This window comes from Pyrgilauda ruficollis, unplaced genomic scaffold (genome assembly GCF_017590135.1).
Source record: "Pyrgilauda ruficollis isolate IOZ18807 unplaced genomic scaffold, ASM1759013v1 scaffold1204, whole genome shotgun sequence".
NCBI lineage: Eukaryota > Metazoa > Chordata > Aves > Passeriformes > Passeridae > Pyrgilauda > Pyrgilauda ruficollis.
In genome coordinates, this window is record NW_024510367.1 from 1 (window position 1) to 13,211 (window position 13,211).

The 13,211-nt window shown below is 63.6% G+C and overlaps 3 protein-coding genes across 13 annotated transcripts; 2 read left to right on the forward strand and 1 right to left on the reverse strand.

Annotated features, from left to right (window-relative positions):
* The first annotated feature begins 330 nt into the window (after positions 1-330).
* Positions 331-4,013, forward strand: LOC121365780 (proteoglycan 4-like). Its single transcript, XM_041490237.1, has 2 exons — positions 331-959; positions 3,628-4,013. Exons 1-2 carry the CDS (start codon positions 364-366, stop codon positions 3,965-3,967), a joined length of 936 nt encoding a protein of 311 aa, XP_041346171.1. The 5' UTR covers positions 331-363; the 3' UTR covers positions 3,968-4,013.
* A 2,932-nt stretch (positions 4,014-6,945) lies between these two features.
* Positions 6,946-8,731, forward strand: LOC121365779 (nanos homolog 1-like). Of its 3 annotated transcripts, none has more exons than XM_041490234.1 (3): positions 6,946-7,065; positions 7,114-8,075; positions 8,600-8,731. In XM_041490234.1, exons 1-2 carry the CDS (start codon positions 6,963-6,965, stop codon positions 8,040-8,042), a joined length of 1,032 nt encoding a protein of 343 aa, XP_041346168.1. In that variant the 5' UTR covers positions 6,946-6,962; the 3' UTR covers positions 8,043-8,075; positions 8,600-8,731. The 3 variants fall into 3 exon arrangements, with proteins under 3 accessions (XP_041346168.1, XP_041346169.1, XP_041346167.1); XM_041490235.1 differs by having other exon boundaries at positions 6,963-7,374; positions 7,663-8,075; XM_041490233.1 differs by having other exon boundaries at positions 6,963-8,075.
* On the reverse strand, positions 8,626-13,160 carry LOC121365777 (retinitis pigmentosa 1-like 1 protein). 9 transcript variants are annotated; one of them, XM_041490228.1, is made up of 6 exons: positions 12,498-13,160; positions 12,239-12,280; positions 10,479-12,070; positions 9,758-9,835; positions 9,587-9,658; positions 8,626-9,508 (listed from the first exon to the last, which is right to left on the reverse strand). In XM_041490228.1, exons 1-6 carry the CDS (start codon positions 12,517-12,519, stop codon positions 9,281-9,283), a joined length of 2,034 nt encoding a protein of 677 aa, XP_041346162.1. In that variant the 5' UTR covers positions 12,520-13,160; the 3' UTR covers positions 8,626-9,280. The 9 variants fall into 9 exon arrangements, with proteins under 9 accessions (XP_041346162.1, XP_041346161.1, XP_041346166.1 ...); XM_041490227.1 differs by having other exon boundaries at positions 9,587-9,661; positions 12,498-13,158; XM_041490232.1 differs by having other exon boundaries at positions 8,626-9,661; positions 10,479-11,045; positions 11,310-12,070; positions 12,498-13,156.
* Between the last annotated feature and the right edge of the window lie 51 nt (positions 13,161-13,211).

Genomic DNA, 13,211 nt, shown 5'->3' on the forward strand with positions numbered 1-13,211 from the left:
CGCTGTCCCCACGGCGGGACGGCCACTCCAGGACCCCCGGGATGTCCCCCCCGGCCGTGTCCCGCTGTCCCCGCGCTGTCCCCGCGCTGTCCCCGCTGTCCCCAGCGCGGCTGGCTTTGGGGCCGCCGGCCGCTCCGGTGTCCCCGATGTCCCCGGGGCTCTGCAGGCGCCATGTGGGACCCACGAGGCCCCGCCCGGTCGTGACATCAGCGTCGTCACGACAACGGGGCGACTTCAAAGGGAATCGGGTGGAACCGGCCCAAAAAATGGGGGTAAACAGCGGCGGCGGCACCGACCGGGCCCGGGGGGCTCGGGGGGGGCTCGGGGGGCTTTGTGCCCCATGGCAAGGGGGCTTCATGCCCCATGGAGAGGGGATCAGAGCGATGTGTGCCCCACAGCAGGGGGATCCGTGCCCCATGGAGACGGGGATCAGTGCCCCATAGTGAGGGGGCTTTGTGCCCCATGGCGAGGGGATCCGTGCCCCATGTGCCCCATGGAGAGGGGCCTTTGTGCCCCATGGAAAGGAGGATCCGTGCCCCACGTGCCCCATGGCGAGGGGATCCATGCCCCATAGAAAGGGGCCTTCGTGCCCCATGGCGAGGGAGTTCAGTGCCCCACAGGGAGGGATCCCCGTGCCCCATGGCACAGGGACTGTGTGCCCCACAGAGAGGGGGTTCCCTGCCCCACAGAGACAGAACTGTGGGGCACCGAACCCCACGGCACAAGGGGTTCAGTGCCCCATGGCACAGGGACTGTGTGCCCCACACAAAGGGGGTTTGGTGCCCCACACAAAGGAGGTTCCCTGCCCCATGGCACAAGGGGTTCAGTGCCCCATGGCACAGGGACTGTGTGCCCCACACAAAGGGGGTTCAGTGCCCCACAGAAAGGGGGTTTGATGCCCCACAGAAAGGAGGTTCTCTGCCCCGTGGCACAGGGACTGTGTGCCCCACAGAGAGGGGGTTCAGTGCCCCACACAAAGGGGGTTCAGTGCCCCACAGAAAGGGGGTTTGATGCCCCACAGAAAGGAGGTTCTCTGCCCCGTGGCACAGGGACTGTGTGCCCCACAGAGAGGGGGTTCAGTGCCCCACACAAAGGGGGTTCAGTGCCCCACAGAAAGGGGGTTTGATGCCCCACAGAAAGGAGGTTCTCTGCCCCGTGGCACAGGGACTGTGTGCCCCACAGAGAGGGGGTTCAGTGCCCCACACAAAGGGGGTTCAGTGCCCCACAGAAAGGGGGTTTGATGCCCCACAGAAAGGAGGTTCTCTGCCCCGTGGCACAGGGACTGTGTGCCCCACAGAGAGGGGGTTCAGTGCCCCACACAAAGGGGGTTCAGTGCCCCACAGAAAGGGGGTTTGATGCCCCACAGAAAGGAGGTTCTCTGCCCCGTGGCACAGGGACTGTGTGCCCCACAGAGAGGGGGTTCAGTGCCCCACACAAAGGGGGTTCAGTGCCCCACAGAAAGGGGGTTTGATGCCCCACAGAAAGGAGGTTCTCTGCCCCGTGGCACAGGGACTGTGTGCCCCACAGAGAGGGGGTTCAGTGCCCCACACAAAGGGGGTTCAGTGCCCCACAGAAAGGGGGTTTGATGCCCCACAGAAAGGAGGTTCTCTGCCCCGTGGCACAGGGACTGTGTGCCCCACAGAGAGGGGGTTCAGTGCCCCACACAAAGGGGGTTCAGTGCCCCACAGAAAGGGGGTTTGATGCCCCACAGAAAGGAGGTTCTCTGCCCCGTGGCACAGGGACTGTGTGCCCCACAGAGAGGGGGTTCAGTGCCCCACACAAAGGGGGTTCAGTGCCCCACAGAAAGGGGGTTTGATGCCCCACAGAAAGGAGGTTCTCTGCCCCGTGGCACAGGGACTGTGTGCCCCACAGAGAGGGGGTTCAGTGCCCCACACAAAGGGGGTTCAGTGCCCCACAGAAAGGGGGTTTGATGCCCCACAGAAAGGAGGTTCTCTGCCCCGTGGCACAGGGACTGTGTGCCCCACAGAGAGGGGGTTCAGTGCCCCACACAAAGGGGGTTCAGTGCCCCACAGAAAGGGGGTTTGATGCCCCACAGAAAGGAGGTTCTCTGCCCCGTGGCACAGGGACTGTGTGCCCCACAGAGAGGGGGTTCAGTGCCCCACACAAAGGGGGTTCAGTGCCCCACAGAAAGGGGGTTTGATGCCCCACAGAAAGGAGGTTCTCTGCCCCGTGGCACAGGGACTGTGTGCCCCACAGAGAGGGGGTTCAGTGCCCCACACAAAGGGGGTTCAGTGCCCCACAGAAAGGGGGTTTGATGCCCCACAGAAAGGAGGTTCTCTGCCCCGTGGCACAGGGACTGTGTGCCCCACAGAGAGGGGGTTCAGTGCCCCACACAAAGGGGGTTCAGTGCCCCACAGAAAGGGGGTTTGATGCCCCACAGAAAGGAGGTTCTCTGCCCCGTGGCACAGGGACTGTGTGCCCCACAGAGAGGGGGTTCAGTGCCCCACACAAAGGGGGTTCAGTGCCCCACAGAAAGGGGGTTTGATGCCCCACAGAAAGGAGGTTCTCTGCCCCGTGGCACAGGGACTGTGTGCCCCACAGAGAGGGGGTTCAGTGCCCCACACAAAGGGGGTTCAGTGCCCCACAGAAAGGGGGTTTGATGCCCCACAGAAAGGAGGTTCTCTGCCCCGTGGCACAGGGACTGTGTGCCCCACAGAGAGGGGGTTCAGTGCCCCACACAAAGGGGGTTCAGTGCCCCACAGAAAGGGGGTTTGATGCCCCACAGAAAGGAGGTTCTCTGCCCCGTGGCACAGGGACTGTGTGCCCCACAGAGAGGGGGTTCAGTGCCCCACACAAAGGGGGTTCAGTGCCCCACAGAAAGGGGGTTTGATGCCCCACAGAAAGGAGGTTCTCTGCCCCGTGGCACAGGGACTGTGTGCCCCACAGAGAGGGGGTTCAGTGCCCCACACAAAGGGGGTTCAGTGCCCCACAGAAAGGGGGTTTGATGCCCCACAGAAAGGAGGTTCTCTGCCCCGTGGCACAGGGACTGTGTGCCCCACAGAGAGGGGGTTCAGTGCCCCACACAAAGGGGGTTCAGTGCCCCACAGAAAGGGGGTTTGATGCCCCACAGAAAGGAGGTTCTCTGCCCCGTGGCACAGGGACTGTGTGCCCCACAGAGAGGGGGTTCAGTGCCCCACACAAAGGGGGTTCAGTGCCCCACAGAAAGGGGGTTTGATGCCCCACAGAAAGGAGGTTCTCTGCCCCGTGGCACAGGGACTGTGTGCCCCACAGAGAGGGGGTTCAGTGCCCCACACAAAGGGGGTTCAGTGCCCCACAGAAAGGGGGTTTAGTTCAGTGCCCCATGGCACAGGGACTGTGTGCCCCACAGAGAGGGGGTTCAGTGCCCCACACAAAGGGGGTTCAGTGCCCCACAGAAAGGGGGTTTGATGCCCCACAGAAAGGAGGTTCTCTGCCCCGTGGCACAGGGACTGTGTGCCCCACAGAGAGGGGGTTCCCTGCCCCACAGAGACAGAACTGTGGGGCACCGAACCCCACGGCACAAGGGGTTCAGTGCCCCATGGCACAGGGACTGTGTGCCCCACACAAAGGGGGTTCGGTGCCCCACAGAGACGGAACTGTGGGGCACCGAACCCCACGGCACAAGGGGTTCAGTGCCCCATGGCACAGGGACTGTGTGCCCCACACAAAGGGGGTTTGGTGCCCCACACAAAGGAGGTTCCCTGCCCCATGGCACAAGGGGTTCAGTGCCCCATGGCACAGGGACTGTGTGCCCCACACAAAGGGGGTTCAGTGCCCCACAGAAAGCAGGTTCCCAGCCCCATGGCACTCCCCACAGCGAGCACCTCCCGTGCCCCACGGCCGGGGGCCGCACACCCCACAGCGATGCCGTGGGGCGCCACAGGCCCTGCCGGGGCCGGGGGGGCCGGGGGTCACCATGGCGATGCTGCACACACAGACATTAAACAGAGTTTTATATCGGAAGTAGCGAAACCACAACGCGTCACTGCTGCCGCGGCGCCAGCCCTGCCCCACAGCCACGCCAGGGTCGGGCACGGAACGGGGACGTGGCACAGGGGACACGCGGGGGGACACGGGGCACGCACAGCGCTGGCACACGGCACTGCCGGTGGCCCTGCACACCTGTGCACACCTGCGCGCCCCCGCAAGCCCCCCGGCAGGGTCCCCGCGGCCACCTCGGGTCCGTGCCAGCCCCACGGTGGCCGTGCCGGGACTGTGGTGGCCGTGCCAGGGCTGTGGGTCACAGGCGGCCGCGCTGGCCCTGCCGGGACCGTGGTGGCCGCGGTGGCCGTGCCAGTGCCCATGGTGGCCCTGGTGGCCCCGTGGGCTCGCTGTGAGTCCCGTGCTGGCCCTGGTGGCCCCGGGTGGTCCCGGTGGCTCGCTGCGAGTCCCGCGGTGGCCCCGGGTGGCCCCGCTGGCCATGCCGGTGCCCGGGTGGCCGCGGTGGCCCCGGGTGGCCGCGGTGGCCCCGTGGGCTCGCCGTGGGTGCCGCGGTGGCCCCGGTGGCCCCGGTGGCCCCCGGGGCTCGGGATGCCCTTTCTAGGCAATGGCAGCGGCCGGGGCAGCGCCCACGCGCCGCCGGCGCATTCCGAGCGCCTGAGTCAGCCCGGGAGGAGCGGCGGCGGCAGCGGGGCCGCGCGGCACGGCACGGCACGGCACGGCACGGCACGGCACGGCACGGCACGGCACGGCACGGCACGGCACGGCACGGCATGGGAGGGCACGGCGGGTGTTTGGGGGGGGGGTTTACCCCCTCCTTCCCCGTGTCCCCCTCCCCTCCCCTCCCTTCCCGGTGTCAAGCCCCGACTTGTGGGGCCCGTGAGTCACCGGGCGGGGCCGGGGGGGGTTTGGCGTGGCCGGGACCACCGGGAGGAGCCGTGGGGACCCCCGGGACCCCCGGGACCGCTGCAGGGAGACCCCTACGGCATGAGGCGCGTTGGCCGCCGTGCGGCCAGCGGCTCTGCCGGCGGCCCCCGCAGCCTGCCGTGCCTCAGTTTCCCCGCTCACATGGTGCCGGGCCGGGCCCTGCTCCCCAGAGATCTCGGGGGGCGCTGCCGCGCTGGGTGGGGGGAACTCGGGGGTCCCCATCTGCAGACCCCCCCCCCTCCCCGAGCCCCCATCCCGGCCGGGCGCGCAGGGGTTAAGGGAAGCTGCGGGCCCTTTAAATGGGCGGGGCGGGGCTGAACGGGGCGGGGCCGTGCCCACAGGCGTGGCTGCTGGCCAATCAGAGCCGAGGAGGAGGAGCGTGCGGCCAGTGGGTGGGGCCTCAGGGCTGCGCTGAGCCCCGCCCCCCGTCAGAGCCTGGGGACACCTGGGGACACCTGGGGACACCTGGGGACATCCAGGGACACCTGGGGACACCTGGGGGACACCCGGGGACATCTGGGGACATCCCACGCACACCTGGGGACATCTGGGGACACCTGGGGACATCTCGGGGACATCTGGGGACATCCCACGCACACCTGGGGGACACCTGGGAACATCTGGGGACATCTGGGGGACACCTGGGGACATCCCACGCACACCTGGGGGACACCTGGGAACATCTGGGGACATCCAGGGACACCTGGGGACACTTGAGGACATCTGGGGACATCCCACGCACACCTGGGGACATCTGGGGGACACCTGGGGACATCCTACGCACACCTGGGGTCTCCCAGTTTCCCAGCCCGGGACAAGAGCAGCTTTGGGGTCAAATCCGGGGGAATTGGGGTTCAGCCAGGCAATGACCCTCCACCCCCCAGTTTTTTCCCATTTTTCACCCCAAAAGGGTTTTTTTTCCAGCTCCTTTGGGGCTCCTGGGGTTTGCTGGATGCTGGGGTTGGGTTTGGGGTGAATTCCCTGGGTTTGGGGTGAATGCTCTGGGTTTGGGGTGGATTATCCTGGGATTCGGTGCCTGGGTAGGGAGGGATCCTGGCGGGATTCCAGAAGCTTCCCTGAGCAGAGGGAATGCCAGGAGCAGGGTGAGATCCTGCCAGGAGATGGATCCCTGATCCCGCTGGGATCCCAAAATCCAGGGCAGGGACAGATCCTGGATGAGAACAGATCCCAAAATCCTGCTGGGATCCCAAAATCCAGAACAGAGACAGATCCTGGATGGGAGCAGATCCCAAAATCCAGGAGGGAATCCCCAAAAGAACAGGGACAGATTGTGGATGAGAATAGATCCCAAAATCCCGCTGGGATCCCCACAAGAACAGGGACAGATTCTGGATCCTGCCCAAGAGTAGATCCCAAAATCCAGAACAGAGACAGATCCTGGATGGGAGCAGATCCCAAAATCCAGGAGGGAATCCCCAATCCCCCCCCCCGGACAGGACCCACCGGGGATTTCCCGCAGCACCAAATCCCCCCCATCTTGCCTCAAAACGCGCTCGGGGATTGCTGGCATGGCCCGGGGCGGGCAGCGCTTATCGCGGCGATTACCGAAATCGCGGCGATTAGCCCCAATCCTCAAAAGGCCACGATGGCGGCGCCCCGCCCGTCTGGAGCCGCCGACAGCCACGAAGGCGGTGGCGCCGACCACGCGCGGCGCCTAGGCCCCGAACCGAGACACCGGGAGCAGCGACGGCACCGGCACCGGCAGCGCCGGGAGCACCGGGAGCGCCGGGAGCGCTGGGAATACTGGGAGCACTGGGACGGAGCGCTGGAGTGTCCAGCAAGACTGGCCAGACCACGCCACGCCAGGAGAACTGGAAGCACCGGGAGCACCGGGAATACCGGGAGCACTGGGAATACCTGGAGCACCGGGAATACCGGGAGCACTGGGAGCACTGGGACGGAGCGCTGGGGTGTCCAGCTCCACGCCACCAGCGACACTGGCCGGACCAGCCCCACGGCACAGCAGAACTGGGGACACCAGAAACATCTGGACGAAGGAGCCACATCCAGCCACGCGCCATGCGGGGACCGCCGGTGACACGAGAGGTGGCACGAGAGGTGACACGAGAGGTGACATGAGAGGTGGCATGAGAGGTGACACCAGAGGTGGCACGGGAGGTGGCACAAGAAGTGGCACGAGAGGTGACACCAGAGGTAACACGAGAGGTGACATGAGAGGTGGCATGAGAGGTGACATGAGAGGTGACACCAGAGGTGGCACGAGAGGTGGCACGAGAGGTGGCCACGCCACGCCAGGAGCGCCGCAGCCTCACTGGGGAGGCACGAGGACGCTGCGGTGTCCCCCGCCGCGCCGCGCCGGTGGCACTGGGGCGGCCGTCGCGCTGCCACGCGGGGAAGCCACGGGACACTTCGACATGTGGCGGGACTACCTGGGGCTGGCGGCCGTGGTGGCCGTGCTGCTCCGCGAGCCTGCGGGCCTCGGGGACATCTCGGGGCCACTGGGAGCTCTGGCTCCGTCTGCCAGGCCAGCTCCACATGCAGGGCCAGCTCCACATGTGGGACCAGCTCTGTGTGCCGAACCAGCTCCGTGTGCCGCGCCAGCTCCACACGCTGGGCCATATCCACATGTAGGACCAGCTCCATGTGCTAGACCAGCTCTGTGTGCCGAACCAGCTCTGTGTGCCATGCCAGCTCTGTGTGCCGAACCAGCTCCACGTGCCGAACCAGCTCCACGTGCCAGGCCAGCTCCACATGTGGGACCAGCTCTGTGTGCCGAACCAGCTCCACATGCTGGGCCATATCCACATGTGGGACCAGCTCCGTGTGCCGTGCCAGCTCTGTGTGCCAAACCAGCTCCACGTGCCAGGCCATCTCCACATGTGGGACCAGCTCCGTGTGCTGAACCACCTCCCCCCGTGGGACCCCCTGCGTGCTCGGCGCCGGTTGCGTGCTCGTTCTGCCAGCACAACGGCGAGGCCCCGGGCGTGTACCAGAGCCACAGCCTGCGGGACGCCCAGGGCCGGCTGCAGTGCCCGGTGCTGCGCAGCTACGTGTGTCCCCAGTGCGGCGCCACGCAGGACCAGGCCCACACGCGCCGCTTCTGCCCCCGCACGCACCGCGGCTACACGTCCGTCTACGCGCGCCCCGCGCCCGCCGGCGGCGCCAGGAGGAGGCCGAGGGACACCAGCATGTAGCCGAGGGACGGAGGAGCCTGTGTCACCGCGCAGGTACCGCTGGGGCCGGGTGTGCCACGCCCTGGATTGGGATTCCCGTGAGGAATCTCGAGATGGAGGGAAGGGGGAGCAGGGATGGAGGATGCCACATCCCCACGCGGGTTTGGGGTGTCCCAGCGATAGGGTGGCACATCCAAAGATGGGTTTAGCCAGATTCCCGTCAGGAATTTCATCAGGAAATCAGAGCTGCCAAGGGGAGGGCACCAGCAGACTGGTGGCAGGTGACACTGGGAAGCCACCAGAGGATGGAAGATCCCCTGTCCCCGTGCAGGTACTGAGGGTTTTCAGATCCTGGATTTAGGCAGGAACAGGATTTCCATGCGGGAATCTCACCAAGGAGCCAGAGCTAAAGGAAGGAGGAGGCACTGGGAAACAAGTGACAAGAAGGAAGGAGCCATGGATTTATCCAGGACGGGATTCCTGCAGGAATCCCTCCAGGAATTTGGCACTAACCATGGGGTACATGCTGCTGCTTCCCTCCTGGTGCTCCTGCCTCTCTCTCCTGGCTTCTCTTCCAGGAACTTCTCCAGAGGATGAGACTACGGCGTGGAGCTCGACTGGGACCAGTCTTGGAGCTCCACTGGGACCAGTTTGCCCAGTTTGTGCCGCCTCCCGACGCCGTGGCACCCGCAGGAGTCGTGGCACCCCAGATCTGGGTGCTGCCAGCGGGGCCAGCTCTGAGTTTTGGGTTCTGAGTTTCGGTTAATCCCAGAAGGGCTCGGTGCTCCAGGGGTTACCAGATGTTTTGGGTTGGATTGTTGAGTTTTGGTTAATCCCAAAAGGGGTTGGTGCTCCAGGGGTTACCAGATGTTTTGGGTTGGATTGTTGAGTTTTGGTTAATCCCAAAAGGGATTGGTGCTCCAGGGGTTACCAGATGTTTTGGGTTGGATTCTGAAGTTTTGGTTAATCTCAGACCGGGAAGGGGCCGGTGCTCCATGTGCTGGAGCTGTTACCAGATGTTTTGGGTTGGATTGTGGAGTTTTGATTAATCCCAGCCAAAAAGGGACTGGGAAGGGACCGGTGCTCCAGCTGCTGGAGCTGCTTCCAGGTATTTTGGGCGGGATTGTGGAGTTTTGGTTAATCCCAGCCAAAAAGGGGCTGGGAAGGGGCTGCTGCTCCTAGTGTTGGATTCTTTGTCCCAGTCCCACAGCCATTCCTTGGCATTTTGGGTGAGTTTGGGTGGTTTTGGTGGGATTTTTTCACCCACGACGGCGTGAAGACCCCGGTAGTGAGTGCTGGAACCATTCTCCAGACGAAGCTTGGTTTATTCCCGCTGTTCCCATCAATAAATGATAATTATTATTAATTGCTCCTGGCGTCCCTACCCCTCTTTCCAGCGGCTTCCAGCGGGCACCGCCCTGCGGCCACGCCGTGCCTTCGGCCTCCTCAGCAGCTCCAGCCCCCGGCGGGCTCCCATGGCCAGGCGGCTGTGGGGGGGCGTGGGCATCACTCAGGGGGTGCTGGACCCCCAATTCCAGTGAAATCCAGGCGGGTTTAGGACTTACTTGAGGTCTGACAGCTCCCGGATCAGCCCGCGGATGACGTCGCTGGCGTCCGCCGGCTCCGCGGCCTTGGCGCTGCTGGGGGAGGAAAATTGGGATTTTTTCACTCCCTAAATTGGGAATTTCAGGCAAAATCAGGATTTTGTTCCTGCAGGAGGGTCTGGATCCACCCACCTTTCCCATGGGCTGTTCCTTGTGGATCCGGTGTGGGTCTGGCCTGTGCTGTGCCATGGCTGCAGGGAAAGAAAGGAGCTGGGAAGGGCAAGGGGGTGGGGAGGGTCCCAGGTGAGGTGGGGAGGGGTCCCCGGATCCCAGTTTGGGATGGGGAGGGGTCTCTGGGTCCCAGTTTGGGATGGGGAGGGGACCCTGGATCCCAGTTTGGGATGGGGAGGGGACCCTGGATACCAGTTTGGGATGGGGAGGGGACCCTGGATCCCAGTTTGGGATGGGGAGGGGACCCTGGATCCCAGTTTGGGATGGGGAGGGGACCCTGGATCCCAGTTTGGGATGGGGAGGGGACCCTGGATCCCAGTTTGGGATGGGGAGGGGACCCTGGATCCCAGTTTGGGATGGGGAGGGGACCCTGGATCCCAGTTTGGGATGGGGAGGGGACCCTGGATCCCAGTTTGGGATGGGGAGGGGACCCTGGATCCCAGTTTGGGATGGGGAGGGGACCCTGGATCCCAGTTTGGGATGGGGAGGGGACCCTGGATCCCAGTTTGGGATGGGGAGGGGACCCTGGATCCCAGTTTGGGATGGGGAGGGGACCCTGGATCCCAGTTTGGGATGGGGAGGGGACCCTGGATCCCAGTTTGGGATGGGGAGGAGTCCCTGGGTCCCAGTTTGGGATGGGGAGGGGTCTCTGGGTCCCAGTTTGGGGCCATCCCAGTTGTACCTTCTCCGCTGGGAGCTCTGGGCTGGTCCCTCCCCGCTGGGGCTCGGTGCCGGTGGCTACTGGCTCTGACCCCGCTGTGGCCATCCTGGCACTGCCACCCTGGCAATTCCTGCTCTCTGCGCCCCCTCCACCGCTCCGGGCACCTCGGGGACCGCCTGGTGACCCCGTGTCCGTCCCCAGGGCGATGCCAGTGCCACATCCCCCCTGCAGGGCACCTTCCTGCCCCTCTCCCGCTGCGTCCGCCACCTCCGGGCTTCCCTCGGGGGCCGCGTCCCTCGCCGTGTCCTCGTGGGCTCCAGAGCCCCCCGCCTCTGCTGGTCCCAGCTCGTTCTCTCCTGTTCCACCCAAAATTCCCAGGCTGGGAATTTCCCAGTTTGGCTCTGGCTGCTCCTCTGCTGCCCCATCTGCCTCTGGAATTCCAGGTTTTGGTGATTCCAGCGGATCCTCTCCCGTTCCATCCAAAATCCCCATTTTTAGTGATTTCAGCTGCTTCTCTGCTGCCCCATCCGCCTCTGGAATTCCAGGTTTTGATGATTCCAGCGGATCCTCTCCCGTTCCATCCAAAATTTCCATTTTCAGTGGCTCCAACTGCTCCTCTCCTGCCCCATCCGCCTTTGGAATTCCTGGTTCTGCTGGTCCCAGCTCGTTCTCTCCTGTTCCACCCAAAATTCCCAGACTGGGAATTTCCCAGTTTGGCTCTGGCTGCTCCTCTCCTGTCCCATCTGCCTCTGGAATTCCTGGTCTTGGTGATTCCACCTGCTCCTCTCCTGTTCCATCCAAAATTCCAATTTTCGGTGGTTCCGGCTTCTCCTCTCCTGTTCCATCAAAAATCCCCATTTTCAGTGGCTCCAGCTGCTCCTCTCCTGCCCCATTTGCCTCTGGAATTCCTGGTTTCACTGGCTCTGGATGCTCCTCTCCATCCACCTCCAAAATTCTTGGTTTTGGTGTTTTCAGCCTATCTTCTCCTGTTCCATCCAAAATTCCCATTTTTAGTGCCTTCAGCTGCTCCTCTGCTGCCCCATCTGCCTCTGGAATTCCTGGTTTTGGTGTTTCCAGCTGACCCTCTCCTGTTCCACCCAAAATTCCCATTTTCAGTGACTCCAGTTGCTCCTCTCCTGCCCCATCCATCTCCAAAATCTCTGGTTTTGGTGTTTCCAGCTGATCCTCTGCTGTTCCATCCAAAATCCCCATTTTTAGAGACTCCAGCTGCTCCTCTCCTGCCCCATCCACCTCCAAAATTGCCGCTTTTGGTGATTCTCCACAATTCTCTCCTGCCCCATCCAAAATTCCTGGTTTTGGTGACTCCAGCTCATCCTCTCTTGCCCCATCTGCTTCCAAAATTCCCAGCTGGGGCAATTCCAGATGATTCTCTTCCACCCCATCGGAAATGCCCTGTTTTGGTGATCCCACTGCTCTGCCACCTCCAATTTGCTCATCTCTCCCTTCCTGTAAAATCACATTAACCCCAATTTGGGGAGTTTTCCCCTCTGCTGGGATCGTGGGATCCATCCCGGCAGGATCTCCGTGGGGATCAGCTCCTGGTGCTTCCTGAAGGATCCGCTTGGCTTTGGGAGCGTGGAATTTCCTGTCACCTGTTGTGTGCATGGTGAGAGAAAAACAAATTTTTTTTTTGATGGAAAGGAAAAAAGGAGATCAGTTTGGATGTGGGGAGATCCCAGCTGGGTCTCCCAGAAGGGGGAAATGACCCCAGCTGGGTCACTGTGGGCCCAAATTGGGATATTTGGGTGTTTTCCTTTTACCTGGGATTGGGCGGCTCCTGCGTTTCCCCATCCTGGCGCTATCTAGGAAGGATAAAGAGCAACCCCAAATTACCTCTGCTCCCCATGTCACACCGCCCCAGCTCCCCTCAGGCCCCAGCAGCCATTTTCCCCTCACCGCCCTCACTGCCCTCACAGCACAAACAACACCCCCCAGCTCCCCTAAAGGCACAGCCGCAACATAAAACCCCAAACCCTCTGGGCCTTAGGTGAAAACAGTGGAATTTCCGCCGATTTCCACCTGATTTTCCACCTCGGGGCATTCTGCCACCGGCTCCCTCACGTTTTTCCCGCCTTTTCCCTGCCGGGAGTGGGGCACGCTGGGAGTTGTAGTTCTTCGGCGCCGCGAAGCAGGGCGCTTTTTACGACAGCGGCTTTTGCGACGGCGGTGCTGTAAAGCGCGAGGTGTTGACAGCGGCCGGCGGAGCAGGAAGTGAGTGCGGATAAACCGGGACAAACCGGGATAAACCGGGACAAAACGGGTTAAACCGGGATAAACGGCAGCACCGGCATCGGGGGGTGAGGCCTGCGGACAGCTGGGGGGTGACGGCGCCTTGTGAGGTGCTCTGGGAGGCGGCAAAAGGCGCGGTGGGGCCTTGTGGGGCGCGCCCGGGGCCTTGTGAGGAGCGGGGGGCGCCGAGATTTCTGGGGGGCTCTGAGGGGGATCGGGGCGCTAAAGGCGGCTCGGAGGGGCTCGTGGGAAGCCGAGGGTTTAAATCAGGGCGGGGGTCTGCCCGTGTTCCCCCTCCCCAGCTCGGCCTGGCGGGACGCGGAGCCATGAGCCGAGCCAGGAGGGCCCCGGGCCGGGGGGCGGCCATGGCCAGGCAGGTGCGTGTGACCCCCCCGGGACCCCCTGCTCTGGCTGCCGGGGGGTCCCAAGCTCCCCTCCTCCGCTCCAGCACTTTGGGGGATCCCTGGATCCCCTCCTGGGGGTCCCTGGATTCCCTCCGGGGGG

Bases quoted from the DNA above. Each gene is read 5' to 3' on its own strand.
- LOC121365777 (XM_041490223.1), bottom strand. From the start codon at position 12,519: ATGCCCCGAGGTGGAAAATCAG. The intron at 12,281-12,497 runs GTGGAAATCGGC...TATCCTTCCTAG, and splicing joins GCCCCGAGGTGGAAAATCAG to ATAGCGCCAGGATGGGGAAA. The intron at 12,071-12,238 runs GTAAAAGGAAAA...TGCACACAACAG, and splicing joins CAGGAGCCGCCCAATCCCAG to GTGACAGGAAATTCCACGCT.
- LOC121365780 (XM_041490237.1), top strand. From the start codon at position 364: ATGGAGAGGGGATCAGAGCGATGTGTGCCCCACAGCAGGGGGATCCGT. The intron at 960-3,627 runs GTTCAGTGCCCC...ACGGCACAAGGG, and splicing joins GTGTGCCCCACAGAGAGGGG to GTTCAGTGCCCCATGGCACA.
- LOC121365779 (XM_041490233.1), top strand. From the start codon at position 6,963: ATGAGAGGTGGCATGAGAGGTGACACCAGAGGTGGCACGGGAGGTGGC.